Source organism: Erpetoichthys calabaricus, chromosome 12, assembly GCF_900747795.2.
Source record: "Erpetoichthys calabaricus chromosome 12, fErpCal1.3, whole genome shotgun sequence".
Classification (NCBI taxonomy): Eukaryota; Metazoa; Chordata; class Cladistia; order Polypteriformes; family Polypteridae; genus Erpetoichthys; species Erpetoichthys calabaricus.
Window position 1 is genome coordinate 11,925,516 of NC_041405.2, and position 22,883 is coordinate 11,948,398.

The following is a 22,883-nucleotide window of genomic DNA, read 5'->3' on the forward strand; positions in this document are numbered from 1 at the left end:
AATGCATTTTATTACTAAAGATATTTGTGATGTGCCATCTTTTGGAATGAAAGAGACGCAGCAACCAGATGGACACAAAGTCATGAATCTTTATATATGAGCAAGGAGTTGTGTTGTAGTATCGCTATTAATTGGTATTCATTGTCTCCTCTCTGCTACCTTACCATGAATATAAACTTTTACAAATATTTTGTGCATTTGTTGTTTAATTGTTAGTATAATTATGAATACAGTACAATTTATGTTAATTAGGATCTAGTCCGCCCTTGCAGCCATGATACCAGGATTAGATTGTGTTTGAATAGAGTGACAACGCTCAGGAGTTATTCTGCAGAATATCCATCCATTATCCAACCCGCTATAACCTAACTACAGGGTCACAGGGGTCTGCTGGAGCCAATCCCAGCCAACACAGGGCACAAAGCAGGAAACAAACCCCGGGCAGGGTGCCAGCCCGCCGCAGGGCGCACACACACACACACACACACACACACATCCACACACCAAGCACACACTAGGGACATTTAGAATCACCAATGCACCTAACCTGCATGTCTTTGGACTGTGGGAGGAAACCAGAGTACCCGAAGGAAACCCATGCAGACATGGGGAGAACATGAAAACTCCACGCAGGAAGCAAACCCGGGTCTCTGCAGAATCTGGTTCCCTAAATTTTGTTTAGAGTCTAAACGTGTAATTGAAGCTGCCACCATCATAAGATAAGAGGCACTTTATTAAATACTGTATTTTGTGATTATTTACAACATTTGGTGATTTGCCAAGCATGTGTTTAAAATCAAAGTATCTGACTATAGAAAAGATTTAATGTGTTACTTTGGTGAGGAGACACATGTAGGTGTGGACTTACCTACAGGAAGGAACAGCAGGAACATTCTCCAAATTTGCAAGTATTGTAGACATTTGATAATATAACCAAAAATAATGTTTTCTGTTCCTAAATACACTTTAAAATAATCTTTGGAAAGTAGGCATCTATTTTGTTCTGAGCCATAACTCAACAAAAATGTGTGAAACTGAAGAATTAATTATATATACAGATGTTTAATTAAGACAGCATGCAAAGTAATACAAGTAATACAAATTACAACTCCCTTTACATAAATAGACAAAGTATCAGGATTCATGAACCCGAGTGCATGATAAAGTATTGTATACAAAGTATCTGTGGCATTTACAGCGTTTAACCCTTTAAACTCAGCCCCATTGTTTAGGACCCGCCAGCAGGTCCAAACAATGATACAAAAAATAAAGAACAATATAAAATCATGAACTTCTTCATAAAGTACAGTGTTTTGCCATTAAAAGTCCATATTGGATTTCACAATACAACGTTGCAGTGTTTTTCTTTCTTTCCTCAGACATAGCCGAACTGCTGTGTAACAGTAACCATGACTTTGTTGAGCGCCCTGATTCACTGTGTGCAATCTGACGGACAGACTGTTATCTACTAAATGTTTTAACTTTCAATTGACAACACATTTCACTTTCACTTTACAACACTTTCCACTTTTATGTTACTTTCTATATTTCACAATTATTCCATGTAGATGTATTTTGTTTATTTATTTTGTAAAGACGTTGCAACTATTGATGTTGCAATTTAGATACACAGTATAATGTCTTTAGCTGTATGTCCTGAAACAGTAACGTCCACCCGTCAAAATGGTAAACTGGTCATGGTCTTCAATTATGGGTATGTATGCTATAGATTTGAAAAATAGTTAAAGCTGGGAAAAAGAATCCTGTTTTTCGTACTTCTTCAAAATGGTAAAACTAGACATATTTCATAATATTTTATTCTGGGTATCCATGATACATTCACTGACACTTTTATAGCTTATTCCAACACCTATGGAAACAGGCAAAACATTCAAAATACATTTGGTAAACACGTTCCTGAATTTTGAGACTTATTCTGCTGTAACATGTGTACAATGTACATAATTTTCCAGGTGCAAATATTCTGAAAGAGAAATGTTTGTCCTTTATTTTGAGGTGTATAACATGAATGTTCCGTGAAGTACGATTAAGTTATAGACAGTTACCATCATCTTTGTCTGTTTTCTGCTACTTTGATTTCAGTTTAGAGGCTTAAACCAACAGCTTTACGTTGCTGTAATTAAGTGAAGACTCCAAAACTTTACAATATACAATGTTAACTAAGCATGCTAAGTGCTGAACGAATAAAGAAATATCTAAAACGTCAACAAATAATAATAACCTATTAGGAGATAACAAAACTAATTAATTTAAATTACCTGGAGGTCTCTCTTAATGTCACCCAGTCGCCTGCAAAAGTGAACGTAGTCACTCTACTCGCAGAACAACCACGCTCAAGTTTAGAAAATGGCCATTAGAGGTCGCCAAAATACCGCAACACCAAACATCTGTGAGATCATATTTGGAAATTTACTGGACTGTCACTAAAGTTTAGTCTTCTTCTTGCATCGCAGTGACTAATGTTGTGATATGAATAAATAGGTCAATATTTACAGTACTAAAAATGACTTTTTCTTTCATGGAGCCTTTGTCACAGCTGTAGGTGGCATTGTCTTGAATGGTTGTACACCTGTATATCAAATTAAATTCTATTCTTTGCAAGTAAACGAAGAACATCAGCAATGGTTTTTTGATTTTTGTTTTTTGATATTCATCAATCTACAGAAACAATTTAAAAGGTAAATAGTATGCTCAATTATATAGTGCCTGTGTTGTATGGCGGTCCAGACAACTGAGGTTATGTTTACTGTACAAAACTCTCAGGAGGACAAAGCTACAATAGACAGTCCGGTTTTGTTGTAAAAAATAAAAAAGTAATCCTGACAAAAGCAGCACACTGGGACTGAACGGTGAGGAAGACTAAAACAGCTAACATGAACAGAATTATTTAAACTGATGCCAGCTTTTTACGTGAGCTTCACATCTTCACTAAGAATGTTGAGCCGCTTGCAAATGGGTAAGTGTAAATTTTACACCAAAAATTAGAAAGTGTGGAATTCATTAGTCCATTCTTCCATCCCCAACTCTATTAAGACTCCAAGATGCATAAATCATTTTGGTGTAAAATTCCCACTGAAGAGTATTTATTGCTAACCTGGATATTGTCAATCACACACAAAATAATCACTCACAAGTTACACTCCAGAATTGCCTATTGTATTTTTCCAGGCTTCTCTTCTTATAAGTATAGGTGACAAATTATCTGCAAATGTTCCTATATTTCTTAATGAGTTACTAAAAAAATAATACACAATGCACCTCCCGACCACTCTCTATCTCCCCTATAGCATAAGTTTCTGCTCTCCCTCATGCTTTATCCAGACTTGGGACTGGCTCCAACTCTGACACTTTAAAGAAGGATTAGAAGTGCTTTTTACAACCCTAGATGTCTGCGGAGAGCTGCCATAACTGTCTGGGGTCGGAGGTGCATTTAAGAGCTCTTGAATCTGTGACCATGTACACATTCTTGAATTTCCTTCTTTTCCATAATGACCAAAACCTAAAGACGACAAACAACAAAAATAAGAATTATTACTGTACTTACAAACTTATCATCATCATTTAAAAAGATTCCTTCTAAAGAAAATAAAAATGGAAACCAACAGTAGGAAAAATATTTTGTTTGTTCTTACCTTTCATTTTCTTTATAGTTATAATGAACCCAACAATTCCAGACACACAGAGAAGTACAATTAAGACGGTAAAAACTGGGTTAGTGAAGGTGGTACCATTTTCAAGGTGACCTAAAGAGGGAAAGAAGTATAATTTTATCTCTCTCTCCTCCCAAAACACACACACACACACACAAGTATAGGAGGCAGCTTAAGGGCTCTGGTGATGGTTATTACTAATCAAACTAGGGGTTGGCGCTGCATTTTAATGTCTTCTCTCTTCCTCCCACTGCAGATTGAAAGACTGACAGCCATTCCAACGCTGATGTCACTTCAGTTGTCCAGCTTCATAGATCCGGCCCATCCTACCTAGAATCCATAGGACCTGTTAGGCCATTTTATTATTTCTGTATTAAACTCTGTCACTGCCTGATCTGACTTTTACTGTTACAACACTGCCCTATCTGGGCTTATTATTTTGAGATGGGTCCAGCTGCAGACCCCCACAGCTCTGTGATTCAGTAGCTAAACTGGACATCCAATTGGATTTCAGATTTTTGTCACTTGGTTTATTCAAATTGAGTCAAGTAATCTTCCTCCAACCCTAATCTTAACCATAGTGTAACCAGGTGTTATCACTGACTTATAATATAAAGAGACAATCTCCTAAATGAAGTGGAGCTCTGGAGGTCAGCAACTGTGGAGTCTATTGCTTATTTTGTGACATGAGTCCCCATCCGAATTGCGTATGTGCTCGCTTCTCCCTAAAAATTACTTTTTATGACACTGTCTGATTTGTACTGCGCATGAGTGTTTTACAACATGGGTCACTTGCGAGGTTTGAATTGCGCTTGAGAATCATTTTTGCATTGCCATTTATCTCCATCTACAAGTAGTGCCATAAAGTGGAATTCAGTTTTTATTTATTTATTTATTTATTTATTTATTTATTTATTTATTTATATTCCCCATTCAGTGCACGTGGGGTGCGCCAAATCGGTGCGGGTATGATGATAACACACACAACGTAAATTATTCATGTATGCGTAGAACAGATTGGACAACACCGTAAACTTTGAGATAAAGTACGCTTTCAGTACGTATGCGCTCGTGGATTGGGCAGGCAGCGTGGATTGGGTAGTGACAGACTCCAATCTGAAAAGACGTCATTTGCACCTTTGTATAAAGGATCATTTTGCTTTCATTCATTTTTATTATATGGGGTCACAGACGTGCCCCCAAACCTTTTCCTATGTTTGCTTCTCTTCTTACTATATATATAATTCATCTGTGTTCTACTCTGTTTTATATCATTTATATAGTATATTGTCTTTCCTATGATTCAATTATAGAGTACTTTTAAGGGAACCGTATCATTTTCTACTTATCAAGCCCATAGAAATGGGAAAAGATAAAGAGGAGGAAGAACAAGATGAAGAATCATTTGTTCTTGTATAGGGCTTTTACAGTATATAGTGTATACTTAATGTTAATTTCTTATTACTCATGTTTATACAGAGCTGCTCTAATTAAACATTGCGTTATATAGAGTGCCATTTCTAACTCTTTACCATGATTATTTTTTAATATTGCTCTCATCTATCTATTTTTCTTTCCAGTGTTTTTCATATTCATTTTCTCTTTATAATTGTTTTCCTCTCTGCCTAGTAAAAGCTTGTTAGAAAAGCCTGGAGGAATTCATCTACTTCATTTGCTACACGGTTTTCAGGTTTACCTAAAATACACTGCTAGGCTGTACCCACCTGGTTTTTCAGGCTGTTCAGGGATTTCTTCAGTTGTTGGAACTGCAAAAGAATATGAAATAAAGTGGTGAAAATAAGTACTGGCAATCCATAGAATACACTCTAGTTGTATATGTGTCAAGCATTCTAATATAAATAACACACTTTCATTAATCACATAAAGCTTGTTTTAAATTGTCTGAAATGTACCCAGGGCAAGATTTGCCTTTTGAGTGTTGTTATCTAGCTGTGGCATAATTAGGCCAAATGTTTTAGGAATGCACTGAATTAACATCATTTTGGAGGAAAAAAAATGATTGTACACTTCTCAGACAGCCTTGGTGTCACAGTCACTCCAAATCTATTAATACGAGGGACGTTCAAAAAGTTTACACGCTTTTATATTTTTGTTGGAAACGGTGAAGGTGGGAGGAGTAGTAATTGGGCATTAAAAAGTTGGCACAACGCTGGGAAAATTGCATCACAAATGAAGGTGACTATGTAGTAAAGTGATGTAATTTGTCCTTAATAAACAGAGTTAAAAAAAGTGCGGAAACTTTTTGAATGTCCCTCATATACGTACTTCTAGACTGCATTAAGTACAACACTACTAGCCGGCAGACTTGTCTTGTTTAATTGTAAGAATTTCAACTCACATTCTATAACTCAGTGAGTAAGCCAGGATATGTCCAAAATTTTTTTAATAAAACATGGCAAAAATTCCTGAATATAATTTTAGAAAAAGCAATACCAGGCCCGTGATACACTACTCTACATTGATGGATTAAAGGCCAGAAGCCCACATGATCGTCATCATCAAGTTTTTCCATGTCAACCCTGAACACCATTAGGACCAATTGAGGTCATTTATGTTAGGTGGAAGGCCTACAGGAGGCTGGGTGGTCTTGTGGCCTCCAAACCCCTGCAGATTTGATTTTTTTCTCCAGCCGTGTGGAGTTTTTTTTTTTGTTTTGTTTTTTCTGTCCTCCCTGGACATCGGACCTTACTTTTATTCCATGTTAATTAGTGTTACCTAATTTTAATTATTATTTATTTTGTCTTTTTTCTCTTTCTTCATAATGTAAAGCACTTTGAGCTGCATTATTTGTGTGAAAATATGCTATATAAATAAATGTTGTTGTGGTTAATTGTTCATGGGTTTTTTCTGGTCACGTCTCTCTTTTTTTTTCTCTCTTTTTCTTAGGTGGACGTTCAAACTTCTTTTGTTTTTGTGGTTTATTTTTTTTTCTTTTGTATTTGTATATTTCTTTTTTCTTCTCTAGAATAATTTTGAAGGAAACTGCTGTATTTCTTATGTTACTATTAGATGTTTGTTCAGTGCGCGGTAGTGGTGTTCTTCTTTTCAAGCATACAAATGAAAAAGAACAAAAAAATGCTTTAACCGTTTATTCAGATAAATACTGAATGCAAAAGAGGAAGTAGAGAGATGTCTCATGACAGAAACTAGCAATCTGAATACATGCAATCCTGTGAATTTCTTGTTTACAAAAGCGAATTCATCATGGCTTCTCTTGAGCAGGAAAGGCTGTGGTGGGACTTTTATGGGACCAGGCCCACACACTGATTTTCCTCAGCTCTTTCTATGCCACAGGACTGAATGATGGCACCATATACTTCACTGTTACATGTTTAATAAGAATGACTATTAAATAAAAGCATTACACTCAGTGTCTTTCATTTTTTTTTCTATTACGCCTGTAATATGGAGCGCTATACAGTGGGTACGGAAAGTATTCAGACCCCCTTCAATTTTTCACTCTTTGTCATATTGCAGCCATTTGCTAAAATCATTTAAATTAATTTTTTCCCTCATTAATGTACACACAGCACCCCATATTGACAGACAAAAAAAAAGAATTTTTGAAATTGTTGCAGATTTATTAAAAAAGAAAAACTGAAATATCACATGGTCCTAAGTATTCAGACACTTTGCTCAGTATTTAGTAGAAGCACCCTTTTGAGCTAATACAGCCATGAGTCTTCTTGGGAAAGATGCAACAAGTTTTTCACACCTGGATTTGGGGATCCTCTGCCATTCCTCCTTGCAGATCCTCTCCAGTTCTGTCAGGTTGGATGGTAAACGTTGGTGGACAGCCATTTTTAGGTCTCTCCAGAGATGCTCAATTGGGTTTAAGTCAGGGCTCTGGCTGGGCCATTCAAGAACAGTCACAGAGTTGTTGTGAAGCCACCCCTTCGTTATTTTAGCTGTGTGCGTAGGGTCATTGTCTTGTTGGAAGGTAAACCTTCGGCCCAGTCTGAGGTCCTTAGCACTCTGGAGAAGGTTTTTGTCCAGGATATCTCTGTACTTGGCCGCATTCATCTTTCCCTCGATTGCAACCAGTCGTCCTGTCCCTGTAGCTGAAAAACACCCCCGCAGCATGATGCTGCCACCGCCATGCTTCACTGTGGGGACTGTATTGGACAAGTGATGAGCAGTGCCTGGTTGTCTCCACACATACCACTTAGAATTAAGGCCAAAAAGTTCTATCTTGGTCTCATCAGAGAATCTTCTTTCTCACCATCTCAGAGTCCTTCAGGTGTCTTTTAGCAAACTCCATGCGGGCTGTCATGTGTCTTGCACTGAGGTATGTGTGGAGACAACTTCTCCAGAGTGCTAAGGACCTCAGACTGGGCCGAAGGTTTACCTTCCAACAAGACAATGACCCTAAGCACACAGCTAAAATAACGAAGGAGTGGCTTCACAACAACTCTGTGACTGTTCTTGAATGGCCCAGCCAGAGCCCTGACTTAAACCCAATTGAACATCTCTGGAGAGACCTAAAAATGGCTGTCCACCAACGTTTACCATCCAACCTGACAGAACTGGAGAGGATCTGCAAGGAGGAATGGCAGAGTATCCCCAAATCCAGGTGTGAAAAACTTGTTGCATCTTTCCCAAGAAGACTCATGGCATTATTAGCTCAAAAGGGCGCTTCTACTAAATACTGAGCAAAGGGTCTGAATACTTAGGACCATGTGATATTTCAGTTTTTCTTTTTTAATAAATCTGCAACAATTTCAAAAATTCTTTTTTTTTGTCTGTCAATATGGGGTGCTGTGTGTACATTAATTAGGGAAAAAATTAATTTAAATGATTTTAGCAAATGGCTGCAATATGACAAAGAGTGAAAAATTGAAGGGGATCTGAATACTTTCCGTACCCACTGTATAGCGCCCAACCCGGCACAGACTGAGGCAGAGGCACGTGTAACACAAACAGTTTTTTATTTTTCTTCAGCCGTGGGGCACGCCTTCCCCGTGTCCCACAGGCCCAACACAGTCCCACAAGCACTTAAATAACATACAAACCACACTTCTTCTCTCCACCTCGGCACCACCACTCCTCCCAGGCAACCTCGTTCTCTTCCTCCCAATTCTGGCTCTCTTCAGTGGTGGTGGCTGGCCTTTTTTATACCCCACCCGGAAGTATTCCCCCTGGCGGCCATCCAAGCCCCCAACCAGGCTGTGGAGGACTCCATGTCCCATGGAGCAATGTGCCAGGCTGGGGAATCATCATCCGCCAGGGAGGCTGCCACCAAGCGTCCCGGGGGAGGTATTGAGCTGCCCGTGATGGCTCCCCCGGAACAGATGCAGCAGAGGCGTCCCTGCCAGGCATGGAACACAGATGTCCTTTACATGCCACACAAATTCATTAATTTTTCTTTTTGGAAGGCTGGTCATTAAGAGCTGATGAGGGCTGGATATTTTTTAAAGTTTTCAAATAATAATAATTCTTTACATTTAGATAGCTGTTTTCTCAGTGCTCAAAGCATTTTACACAGTGAGTGGGCATCCACTTCAACATTCATCGATGTGTAGCATCCACCTGAATGATGCAAAGGCAGCCATTTCTGCACCAGTATGTTCACCACACATTAGCAGTTAGGTGGTGAAGTAGTGAGAGAGATAGTCAATTAGAGACAGGGGATGATTAAAGGGACAGAATGACCAGGCCGTGAAAGGCAATTGAGCCAAACATTGGGTTACCCCTCCACTCCTTATAAAGGATGCCCAGGTATCTTTTATAACCACAGAGAGTCAGGACCTCAATTTTACATCTCATCCTAAGGATGGTGACATGTTTAGAGCACAGTGTCCCCAGCTCTTAAATGGGTCATTGATAACCACATTCAGTCCACAAAGTTAGCGCCTCCTGCTGGCCTTGTTGTGGCAGAAACACACTGCTCAAAGGAGGCACATGGAGTTCAGGAAGGCAGAATCGAGTTTTATTGCGTGATGCATACACGGACCCAAATCAAGTGAAATGAGCAATTAGCAAATTCAGCAACCTTACATTTATTACAGTTCTTATCATTTATGCAAAATACTCTCCTCCTTCTGGCTCTTCCCATCATTACCTAATGTTCATCACATGACCAAAACTGCCATCATTACTTCATATCCTGTGGAGGTGTCCAAAACTTTTTTATCAATCGATTCCCACCAGTAAGTTGGAATCAGGCAGACCCACACATTAGATATTGGGTTAGAGGTTGGGGCAGTTGCGCCCCCCAAAACAATAAAGCTGTTTCTTATAAGCTGCATTTTCCTTGACTTGTCATCACCTGTCCAGGCAAGCAGACAGGGATGCAGAGGCCCAGCCGCTGCAAATGGAAGCGAATGGCCAATCTGGTTTTCACTCATGGTCAAAGCCTCAATGGCTGCATTTCTTAAAACAATGGCCCGTTTAGAGTTCTAAAAGTATATAATGTCGTTGACTGAAGTTTTTAAGCTTAGCAGCTGCAAAGAGAAAAATAATAAAATAGAGAAGCGTGGGCTCTTTATGGTTTAACCCTTACTATGCCAATGTTCATCAGAATATATAATGCATGCTTTAGATATATGCAAATCATCAACTTTAAGAATATTCTTTTCTACAGCCTCACCAATACCTCCTCTAGCAGCAACCTACGTTTTTCCATGGTCTCTCATCCAAGTATCCATCAAAGAGGATTAATGGATTAATAAAGTATCTATCTATCTATCTATCTATCTATCTATCTATCTATCTATCTATCTATCTATCTATCTATCTATCTATCTATCTATCTATCTATCTATCTATCTATCTATCTATCTATCTATCTATCTATCTATCTATCTATCTATCTATCTATCTATCTATCTATCTATCTAATAAATAAAAGCAAACACAAAGGAGACAATTTACCTTTCACATTCAGAGTGACCTGTGCTTCTCGGTAGACTTCACCAATGATAACTGTGCATTCATATACTCCTTCATCTGACAGTTCCGTTTTCATGATTTGAAGTGAAAATTTTCCGTGCTTTAATTCATCCTCCGGTAAATGGTACCTGGGATTTACTGCTTGCCTGCGTGTTCGTCTAGATGAGGTATAATGTAGAAGAACAGTGCTGTTTTTTGCCCATACAATGATTATTGTTACATCTTTCTGCGTATTTTTCAAGGAGCAGTGAAAGGCAGTCATGCTGTCCACGGTGTTATTCACAACTTCTGGCAAACATGTCAACTCAAATGCCACTGGTAGGGGAAAATGAACAACAAGAGATGCCAGAGAAATGAGCCACGTTATTTAAACACAATGAGGACTCCTAGAAATATCTTTAAAGAATTCAAAAAATACTTACATAGCTGATCAGTATAAGCCAAAGCCAATGCCATGGCTATCCATAATGGTTGAATCCTGCAAAAAAAAAACCACAAACACACACACTTAGAGTCTTATGATGTGCCTTCGATCCCTTTCTCCCATTAAATTGATCTTTGGAATATGATAGGATGAACTCACTGACATTTTTAAAAATGGCGCCTGTTTATTTCTCTGCCTGATAGAATTCAAACCTGATAGCTACTGGTTTGGACTCTGAAAAGCTTGTAGAAAAGGCGCTATACAGGCGCCCGACCCGGCACAGAAGGACACAGAGGCACGCATAAAACAAGGACTTTTTATTTTCTTCTTCACCCGTGGGTGCATGTCTTCCCCGTGACCCACAGGCAATACACAGTGCCAGAAGCACTCTTTTCACACAACAACAATCCTTTCTCTTCTCCCACCTTGGCACCACCACTCCTCCCAGGCAACCTCGTCCTCTTCCTCCCGATTCTGGCCCCTGAGTGGTGGATGCTGGCCCTTTTTATAGCCCGCCCGGAAGTGCTCCAGGTGCTTGATCACTTGTGGCTAATTGCACTTCCGGGCTGGGCTGTAGAGATGTCCAAGTGGGTACCTGGCTCCATGCAGCACCCCCTGGCGGCCACCCCAGCTCCCCACAGGGTTGTGGAGAACTTCATCTCCCAGGAAACCCTGCGGGAAACTGAGGCACCATCGTCAGCCAGATAGGCTGCCACCAAGCGTCCCGGGGGAGGTAGTGAGATGTCCATAGCTGCTCCCCCGGAACATAAACAGAAGAGGGACCCAGCCGCCTTTCACAAGCTTCATAACCACCAACATCCATGGAGTTCTCATCTTATTTTAAAATATTTGCTCTTTTTTCCTATTTAACCCACCTTTTCCATATTAACTCTAGAAATTTACTTTATTTTATTGATTTTACATTCATTTTTGCTTAAATCCCTGATTAAAATTTTAGAGGGACATTTTCTTTTTCTCTTTTGAGAATGCATTTCATCAAGTCTTTATAGTTAATGCAATTTTAGTCAGAGTTAGGATTGGCTTTGATGTACAGTCCATCATTCAATTCTTAACACCACCAAATCCAAATCATCGCTACAGGGGAAAAGACTATTCTGGAAGGATTAGGGGCAAACCAGGAACCCACTGTAGCAGATGTCCAGGGCCCATACCCGATCGGAAACACCTCAACAATGGAAGGACCGGGGGTAAGAGCTTTTTCAGGTCATTATCTATCCCAGACCGATAGAGGGAAGCCCCCTTGGCTTGCAATGGGGTCACGGGTTTGGAGCATGGAAGCGCAACCCTGCTGGGTCCCGTGGCCACCGTCAGGGGTTGCCTGGACGTTTACTGAGCCCTGTTTGGCAGCACTTCCACCACACCCAGAAGTGCTGCGCGAAGAAGGTCATTGGACACTTGGAGTCCTTCTGGGTGTCCTATAAAAAGGGCCAGCTGCCACTACTCAGAGGCAGGAGGAAGAAATACGAAGCTGCTGAGGAGGACTAGAGGCGAAAGGACTGTGTTTAGCTTGAGTGTATTGTGCTGCTGTGGGGATCGAAGCAAAGAGCTTCCTTACATAAATAAAAACATGTGCTGTGCAACACTTGTGTCTCTGTTTGTGTCGGGTTAGGGCGGCTGTATGCGTCTCGGTCGTCCACCCCACCTTGGACATTTTGCCAGTCTACCATATCACTCACTCCCTCACTTGCACACCATCTGCCAACTTATAATAACCAAGAGTGGTGGCTCTGAGGCTAGGGATCTGCACTGGCAATCGGAAGGTTACCGGTTCGAATCCCGTAAATGCCAAAAGGGACTCTGCACTGTTGGGCCCTTGATCAAGGCCCTTAACCTGCAATTGTTCTGACCCATGTGATCCTAAATTGGACAAACCAGAGACGGAGGAAAAAAACACAAATGTATATTCACCTTTTGCTGTGTTTAATTCATCATGAGATCTACTGTAGGTTTGTACCCAGTGGGGTATGTCTCTGAACAGATGGAGTGAGGTGATCTGCTTATTATTATTTGCTTTGATGCAGTCTTTTCTTTGAAAAAAATTGCTATGATGTTGCCTAAGAAAAATGCCTAGCATAATAATATGTGATGTTATTGCTCTGCAACAGCTAGAAAATGGCAGAAAGTAATGTCAGAACAGGATAAGAAGAATAGGGATGACAAACAATGTAACAGAGACACAGAGTAAAGGCCATGTCACAATAAATGACTCTTCCAGTGATTTTCAGTTGTTGCCTTCACTTATATAATCTTAGCGAGTCGGAGGCAGTTGGCACTGCTCCCTTGAAGCCGATTATGTAATGTGACATATCCAGTGCCTCACTGAAACTAGTCTGGGACGAGACGGGTTTGATTTTGTCTGAAGTTGTAGGATTGGGCTTTGTATGCATGAGAGTTAACAACTAATGAATGCTCATCAGGAAGTACACTGCATTTAATGCAGTGACAAGGAATGTAGGTATTTTGCACTTCAAAAATAGAAGAGAAGCTTGTCTGTCTGATGTCTTGTAGTTTATGTACCATGACAGAATGGAAAAAAAGAAGAGCTGAGGTTTCTATTGAATTCACCGCACCTGTAAACCCTTCTTATGTCACTGGTACAACACCGGCTCGGTCAGACAGCATACAACTGGCTGTTAGAAAAATGGGAGAACACAACTGTTTTGGATGGTCGACATGCAATCACTAAACGTGACATAGCTAGTGATTTCCAATCATTTACATTGGCATTGTCGAGCAACATTATCAGCAACTGTGGTTGGCAAATATGATATACCCCACAACTAGAAGTTGTATAATGTGACATCAGATTAAGGGTCACAGAATCCAGGGAGTCGAAACAAAACCAAAGGACAACCCAGAAACATCACCCAAACTAGGCCTACATTCACGCTATTATGTTTTGGTTTAAAAACAGCAGACTCCATTTTAGTCTTTCATCCACACATTCTGAGCATTTTTAAAAAATGGAGGCTTTTTCAGAGCCACGTAACCTCTGAAAATGACAGCACTGCATTGCAATGTGAACTGGAAAAATACTTAAGACTTTTGAAAAACTCAGTCTGTAATCACTTTCTGATTGGTTAGATAGAGAATGTGCAACATGCCTACCGTATAACACAAAAGTAAACATTAGTCATTGAACGGCTGCAGAAGTCTATTTGTATGTATTTCTTCCGAAGCTTTTATATATATCCATCCATCCATCCATTTTCCAACCCGCTGAATCCGAACACAGGGTCACGGGGGTCTGCTGGAGCCAATCCCAGCCAACACAGGGCACAAGGCAGGGAACCAATCCTGGGCAGGGTGCCAACCCACCGCAGCTTTTATATATATATATATATATATATATATATATATATATACAGGGCCGGATTTATATGAAAAGAGGCCCTAGGCCATTCCACTTATGAGGCCCTTTCACCTTCCATTTTTAAGTTTGTAAATTACATGAGAGATAATAAAATTTTGCTAACAATTTGAATGTAGGCCCCTCTTGATCTTGAGGCCCTAGGCTGAAGCCTAGTTAGCCTATAGGAAAATCCGGCCCTGTATATATATATATGGTTGAAATAGTTTACTGTCAAATAATGCAAAGAGTACGCGACACGTGTTTCGCCCTAATTCTGGGCTCATCAGGCGTACACACTCACTTTCAACCATTCTATGATCTGCTTCTCGCAACTGAAAGAGGGAATGTGGCGGATGTTAGCCGACTTGCTGACCAACCACAAGTGTTACCTGGTAGGTAACCACCCATACAATCAGATTGTAATTCAGACTACGAATGCCTTGAATGTAATTACGTCGATCTACATGCTGTCAAATGAACGAACCACACGCCGTGGCACAACGTTAGGGGCTTCGCCTCTAGCACCGAGGTTCGATTCCTGTAAGGGAATGCAGTGAGTGTGTATGCCTGATGAGCGTACACTGCACTGGGGTCCCAGTCTAGGTGGGTCAGCATCTGGGGCATGCTCCCAACATCTCTCTCTGCGTGTAATTGACATTTCACTGTAATTGAGTGGCTTTTTAAAGTTCTTATTCTTTCACATCACACATTTAATATTACAATCTCCTATTCTTATAATATAATTGAAACGATTTGTAGATCAGAGCTTTCTCGATTCCACACTTGTCTTGATTTCTTTCTTTACTATTTTTTTTCTTCTCTAAATTATGTGAAAATTGGCTGCTTTGTTATTTGTATGTTTAGTTGGCAGCTGGATAAATAAAAATGTATTGTCCGAGTTCAGACGTGTAAGAGTAATAGAAGTGGTTACTCTATCACGTATAAATGAAGTATTAATCAATATGTGGTAGCAAGTGTTCTTACCTGACAATTCCTGAGCCCTGGGTCTGAAATTAGTGCTACACTCTTAAAGGTAAAGCTGCCAGAGAGGAAGAATTTGATTCCCTAAAGAACCACCTACATGAAGGTTCCAGAAAGAGTCTTTATTCATTTAGATCCGTAAGATGTTGTATAAATAAACGAACAGGCGATAACAGATTTGTGAACTCCTGCACGTGAGCTCTGGCCTCGGTGCGGAATGAGATAGTCCATTTAAGGCAGGAGACACGATTAGATGTCTGGCCGCGGGAGCTGTCGTTATCATCTCCTCAGCTACGTAACGTTTAGCACTCTAAGCTCCCCCTTTCAAAGGGGGCAGAGATATTAAATCATTCCAAAGGGTTGAACTCGGAAATTACTTTAATCCTTTTGCTGTGTTCTGTAAGCAAAGTAAATACACCCGCTAAGCCACTGCGTTACAAACAAGCATAAAATATAAATAACTCAACGCGTCTAAGTTTAACGAACACATTGAACCTCTTCTACTATAATATTTATAATATACTTCCTCTGTAACGCACAGCATTGATGGTACAGGTGATATCGGAGAAAACAAAACGGTCTCGCAACGTGAGATAAGCAAAACATAGGAAACGGAAGGGCAGGAAAAAACTTGGACCGTAACCTGAATGAAAAGAAAGAAAAAAAACAGTCGTTCCAGGGCTCCACCGCTAGAGGTCACCATTTACCCAGCAAAGGATTTTGTGAAAAATTTTGATGGGCTCCTGCTTCCTCCCACAGTCCAAAGACATACAGGTTTGGTGACCTGGCGATCCTAAATTGGCCCAAGTCAGTGATGTGCGGTGAGGTTCATGGCTGGTGAGGCACTGACTGCTTCAGAGTCAGATTTACAGATATATGAACCCAAAAGAGTAGCTTATTCAACATTCAGTTGGCAGCATGCACCTTGACTACTGGTTATGTTTCATATCTCATCAGCATTCTTTACACACACACATAGGTAAAGTACATATATGACTAAGAAAGAAGTTACATTTATAGCGGCGAGAGTGAATTTGCTGTGCACCCTCCATGTGTTCTCAAATTGCAGTTGCAATTCCACAATTCATACTCATTGAATACAAATGAAAATATTGAGTGGTGTACAAAAAAATAAATTTCAATTTTGACCTTAATTGAAATATTTAGTTGTTTTTAAAATCTTTTAATTCTGATGCTTTAATCGACTTTAATACATTTTGTTCAACAAAAGGATAACAAGAAAAACAAAAGAATATTTTATTTAAGGCCAAAATTTAGTTTTTAAATATTGGATTGTTTTTTTTTTTCTTAGTCTGATCCCAGTTTTTTATAAAACTGAAAAACGTTTATGGTCTTACGTTTATTTGTAAATCAAGTCCATACACCTATCCTTCTCCATAAAAATCTCTGTCACTTTCTTGTAAAAGTCCTCCTTATTTTCCTTTAGTTTTAAAAGTCTTAATCTTCTATTTCGACAGTCAGTCAGAAAAAAATATAAAAATAAACAGACCGCTGCAGTGCCCTTGACTTTCTGATATCGCTAACTTATTGGCGCCCAGAGCCTCTGCGTAATACAACAGGAAGAAGCACCTGTTGGGCTCACATGCGCCCCCTTCAGGGCTCCATGGTACTGTCTGCCTCACCTTCTGCCTTTTCACTGCGGTTTATGTCAAATCAGCAAGACTAAATATGTCAGACACATTCATTAAAGATATTAGCCAGACTGTGGAAAGTCAGGGTGTATAATAAACGTGTCTGCACACATATTGGCGACATACAGGGACACAGCACATGCCAATTACACGCATCAACCCAGTGTGTGTGGGACAGCGCAGTCCGAGGTGAGGCTCGTCGCTGCCGCACCTCGCATTTCTCCCATGTACTTCAACAGAAAATGCACCAATTCAGGGATTTTGACTATAAAAATGATCATAATTATTGGAATCATACTGAAAACAAATGTATAGCACAGACCAGTGGACATATTTATTTTATGTTATTATTATTATTATTATTATTATTATTATTATTATTATTAGCCTCACCTGCCTCCCCTGACCCACGTCCCTGGCCCTAGTGTGTGACTGGTGTGTGATTTGTGTGAGTGTGTGTGTGTGTGCGGGCGCGCGCATGCGTGTGTTCGCCCTGCAATGTACTGCCACCTTGTCCGGGGTTTGTTTCTGCCTTGCACACTATGCCAGCTGGATAGACTCCAGCAGACTCCTGCGACCCTGTTCAGGACTAAGTGGCAAGATCTAATCAACCAAATCTTAGAATAAGCATACTGTATATATCGTGGAAAAGGGCATTCTCCTTTTTTTATTTTTAAAGATTTGCTGATATTGTATTGATATTGTATTGCTGATATTGATATTTCTCCTCTCTTTTCTCTCCGGCAAGGGGTGAATTACAGTTTGTTTAATTTGACTATATTATATGGGATTTTGGTTTTCTTGAAATAAAACCAATAAAATGCGAAAAAGGACTAAGCGGATTAGCAAATAAATGACTGACATTCTGCATACAATAACACAGACTAAGTTCTGGTTTTATAGCCTATACATTGCAGATTTATGTATTGCCAATATATTAAGAACCTTTAAAAAAAAATAACTTCACAGAATGAAATTGTTCTTTGTCTAGCAATTGTTCTAAGAGGAACCACACAACTCAGTAGACTTCCATTACAGAACCATTATTGTTAAGAATACAGCCATTGTCTGTGTGGCGTTTGTACTTCCTGGGTTGTAGATTTGTAAAAACGCTCTGTGACTGTGCTCACTAAAAAGGCATCGTCCAAAGATAAATATAATATTTCTCCAGTAAGTCCATTTGTCTCCATCATTCCAGACACAGCTCTCTCTCTCTCTCTCTCTCTCTCTCTCTCTCTCTCTTTATTCTAAGTATATTCACGGATTCAGTTCACTACAAGCAACTTAGGTCTCTGTACTTGTACTGAAAGGATCCGATAAAAGTAGCGAGCGCTAAGAAAAATACATAAATACTTACATGTCTAATGAAAACAATCTGCCAATTTTTCTTGTATTTATTTTACAGAGGCTTCTCGGACAAGTTATTAAGTACGTTGTGAAAGAGGAGGCGTGCTTACCGCCCTTATTCAAGCGCAAAGGGGACGTGCCGCGGAAACAGAACTTAAAGGTGAACGTTTTTTCTGATACGGTGTACTTTCCTTTCCGAATATATAAAATAGTATGATGAATAAGTTTAGTATCTGCATCCATTATTGTTAGTAAGAGTTTGATGGAAGACTACAGGACTGCGGTAAACGAGAGGGAAGAAAAAAAGAGGCCCCCGATAGGAGTGAGAGAGAACATCAATACATGTAATACCCGTCCTCGCTTCACAAACCACACGGTATCTTATTTTTTTTTCCTAAGGTTTGTTTGACATCGAACTAATCTCCACAGTACTTGTTTCGGGTGACATGGAAAGAGTAGTCGTTTTCTAACCCGCTTAATCGAAGACCAGGATCGCAGGGGGTGCTGGACCAGCTAGGACGTAAAGTAGGAACAAACCCAGGACGGGGCGCCAGTCCATCACAGGGCGAACACACACATACACACACACACACACACACACACACACACACACTGCTGCTGTGCCGCCCCTTGCCTTTGATGTTTATTACAAAAATGCAAATTGCTTGCAGCTGTTTGTGTATGTGTGTGTATTTGATTGTTTTCCAAAGTCAAAACTGAATCTAGCAACTAAGGAGCAACGATGCTAACAAACAAGTTGAGGGCGTAACATGGAGGTCTAAATATGTTCAAATGTCGGAACGGAAAAAACAATTTCTCATATACAATATTACGAGACTTTTACCAAAAGCCTGCTCTACTTAGCACCCCACACGTCTGATTGGTTGTCTTTCGGTTCGCCACAGTCAAACTATGAGGTATAAAAAAGAAATCTGATAGGCTATTCAGCGGAGACACAGAAACCCGGAGCTATTCAGGTCCGCAGCTGCACCCTTCTTCTGTTAAAAGAAAAAATTCTCAGCAGGCATACACAGTCCATGAAGTGATAAGACACAAATCCGATTATTTGGCCGTATACTTAAACGGCAAATCGTGTGCAAAGTTGCTTATGTGTGCTTATGTTTACGGGTTTGTGTGTGTGTTTATGGGTGCATGTAAACTTACGTAGTTTTTATTTGGGTACTCAAGTTTTCCGTTCACATCCCAACAGATATGCCGTTTAGGTAAATTCTAAACAGCTCTTGAAATGACTGTGGATGTGTTTGTGAATGAGTATTGGCACAGTATTGCACTGACTAATCCAATGTTGTTTTCTGCCATGCACCTAGTTCAATGCAAATAAACTTATACTTTTTATAAGGTCCAAATGACCCTAAATCGACTTAAGGGAGTTGGTCTAGATGGCAAGAAAAGAAAGAATGAAAACTACACATACAGAAAATTAAAGGGGTGTGTAATCATGAAGCGTAAATCAGAAGATTATTCACAGTACGATATTGTATACTTCACTCGTTTTAATTTGAAAGGAAATGTTTGCTATTATGTGGCATTTGGGTTAATATAAAAAAAAGTACAATTACTGGATGCTGTAGTTACCATACGGGACTAGCCTGGATCTCAAACTGGGTGTAAGATTTCATATTTCTAAGACCTCACAGGTGCCACAACATCTCTTGGTTTCAATTTCCACTATAGTGCAGATAGTAATTTGAAAAGCTTGCTTGAATCATCTAGGTTTCGCAAGTCAAAAGCTACAACTGAAGTGTCTCAAAGAAATTATTATATTCCTTATGTGTATATTCAGAGCTTATTTAATTTTTTTTCCAATCTTACAATGTGCTCCCTGATGCTTTGAATAAAAAATGTTAATCAAATTATTGTGCCTCTGCACAGTAGTGACAGAAAAGATACAACAGCACCTTTAAATATCTTTTTTTCTTATTGGAAAACGATTGCATCTTTACATATGATGTTTCCTCCTAGTATGAACTGCAGTGATTTCCAATTTATTTCAGTGACGTAGAGGATGTAAGTTTGAAAGAAATATGAATATCAAAATGTAGTCACTTTAGCATTTTTATTATTGCATCAAAGTACTGTACTTCACAAATGCTTTACTGAAATTATTATTTTTTCTCCTATTTAGCACTATTTCTGTTTATACATTTTTAATGTGCCTTGTAGACTCCATCTATCCATCCATTTTCCAACCCGCTGAATCCGAACACAGGGTCACAGGGGTCTGCTGGAGCCAATCCCAGCCAACACAGGGCACAAGGCAGGGAACCAATCCCGGGCAGGGTGCCAACCCACCGCAGGCCTTGTAGACTCACTTTGGCATTTAATTAAATTGTATCCCCACAGGGAGTAAGGCAATGGTTATTTTAACCTTTGAGAGAAACATGACAGGAAGAAGAAATAATGTTGATAAGACCATACAAACTATTACAACAAAACTCGTTTCTTTATGTAGATGACATTGTCCTCTGTGCCTCTTCTGACTGTGACCTTCAGAGCATACTCGAGTGATTCCCTGTTGTGTGAAGTGGCTGGGTTGAGGATCACTACCTCTAAGTCTGAAGTCATGGTTCTTTTTAGGAAAAGAGTGGGCTGCTCTTTCCAGGTGAGAGTGGAGCAACTGCCCTTGATGGAGGAGCAGAAGTGTCTTGGGATCTTAAGAGTGATGGAAAAAGGGAGCATGAGATTGACAAGCTGACTGGAGCAGCGACAGTCATTCCCTGGGTGCTGTACTGCTCCATGATGGTGAAGCTGGAGATGAGTCTAAAGATTAAGTCGATCTACATACCTGTCCTCACATGGTCATGAGCTGTGGGTAATAAATGAAAAAAAAAAAGATATTGTGAGTACAAGCCAGCAGTCATACTACATGCACTTCAGAAGAGGACATCTACCTGAAGCTAAGTGTGTTTGGGCCCAGCCAGTACATGGAGGGGAAACCATCTAGGAAAAGCTTGGCTTGCTACTGGAAGAGGTGTAGGTGAGGCAAGTATGGGGTGTTTACCTTGTGGTCTGAATGTGGATCCCAATGCCCCAGTGCAGTGACAAAGACACTGTGCTCTAAAAATGGTGCCCACCTTCGGATGAGACATAAAATCGAAGTCTGGACTCTCTGTGGTCATAAAAGATCCCTGGCAATCCTTTGTAAACAGTACACTCTAAAAAGAGAAAAAGGGCTCTTTTTGATTTAAGGTAATTTTAGTAGTTGTAATGAACTATATTAATATGTTTGTTCACCTAACGTAATTTTTTGCTTTACTTCAAATTGAAAAACCTTGCTGTCGCTTAATGTAACTTCTTCTATTTAGTCTAAAGCAAAAAATCGCTTTGGAGACCTTGCCGGCTCCGCCCCCTGTGATGTCACGTCCGGGCTCGCACCAATGGCAGAAGACCTACATGAGCCCGACCCCTTTGACGTCACTTCCCGTCTCCCCCTTTAAAAGCCTCCACCTTTTCCCTATTCCCTCAGTTCTGTTTGGACTCGGTTTTGTGCACATCAGTGTTGTATTATTTTGAAAAGCAACTTTGCAGCCAGGAAACCAAATTATACGGGTGGCTGTCCCAAACCTTTATATGACTCTGCCTCAAGTTTGTGAATATATATATAGAATTTAAGTTGGCATTAAAGTGAATACAGTAATGGACCAAATTTTTTATTTGAGTTCATCCATCCATTATCCAACCCGCTATATCCTAACTACAGGGTGACGGGGGTCTGTTGGAGCCAATCCCAGCCAACACAGGGCGCAAGGCAGGAACCAATCCCGGGCAGGGTGCCAGCCCACCGCAGTTAATTTGAGTTTTTGAAGAAATTTGGTTTGAGCTAAATACATTTTTTGCTTTTATTCAAGTTTTTGAAAAGGTTAAAACAAACTCAAATGAATTAAGTTTATTCAAATACTTTTTAAAATTTGAAAGAAATCAATTAAATTGCTTGTTACCTTGTGAAGTAATTTATTTAGGTTGATCCAACAAAACATTTTTTACAGTGTAGGGTGTATCCCGATGTCCTGGCTAAATCGCCTTCCATGGGTTAGTCATTCTGACCTCCTAATCATCCCCTGTCTCTAATTGGCTGACTATCTCTCCCCCCATCACCACCTAACAGTTAATGTGTGGTGAGAGTACTGGCGCAAAAAAGCTACCATCGTATCGTCTAGGTAGATGCTACACATTAGTGATGGTTGAAGTGGCTCCCCACTCACTATGTAAAAGCATGTTGAGTATTGAGAAAAGCATTATGTAAATGTAAAGAATTATTATTATTATTATTAATCGCTAGAAGTGAGGTTACTTCTCAGAGTGGCTGGCCAGACAGTTCATGATAGGGTGAGAAGCTCAGTGATTCAGAAGAGTGTCAGAGTTCATCTGCTACTTCTTTGGATCGAGGGGACCCAGGTGAAGTGGTTTGCTCATATTGTAAGGGTGCCTCCCTGCAGAGCTTCCCTAGACATGTACCACTGGAAGGAGACCCTGCAGCAGACCCAAGCCAAGCTGGAAAGATT

At 39.9% G+C, this 22,883-nt stretch overlaps 1 protein-coding gene across 1 annotated transcript; it reads right to left on the reverse strand.

Moving 5' to 3' along the window:
- Window positions 1-1,042: 1,042 nt before the first annotated feature.
- Window positions 1,043-18,632, reverse strand: LOC114661870 (uncharacterized). Its single transcript, XM_028815092.2, has 6 exons — window positions 18,371-18,632; window positions 11,006-11,061; window positions 10,566-10,898; window positions 5,396-5,437; window positions 3,654-3,764; window positions 1,043-3,520 (listed from the first exon to the last, which is right to left on the reverse strand). The coding sequence occupies exons 1-6, from the start codon at window positions 18,601-18,603 to the stop codon at window positions 3,303-3,305; spliced, it is 993 nt and encodes a 330-aa protein (XP_028670925.2). The 5' UTR covers window positions 18,604-18,632; the 3' UTR covers window positions 1,043-3,302.
- Window positions 18,633-22,883: the final 4,251 nt, after the last annotated feature.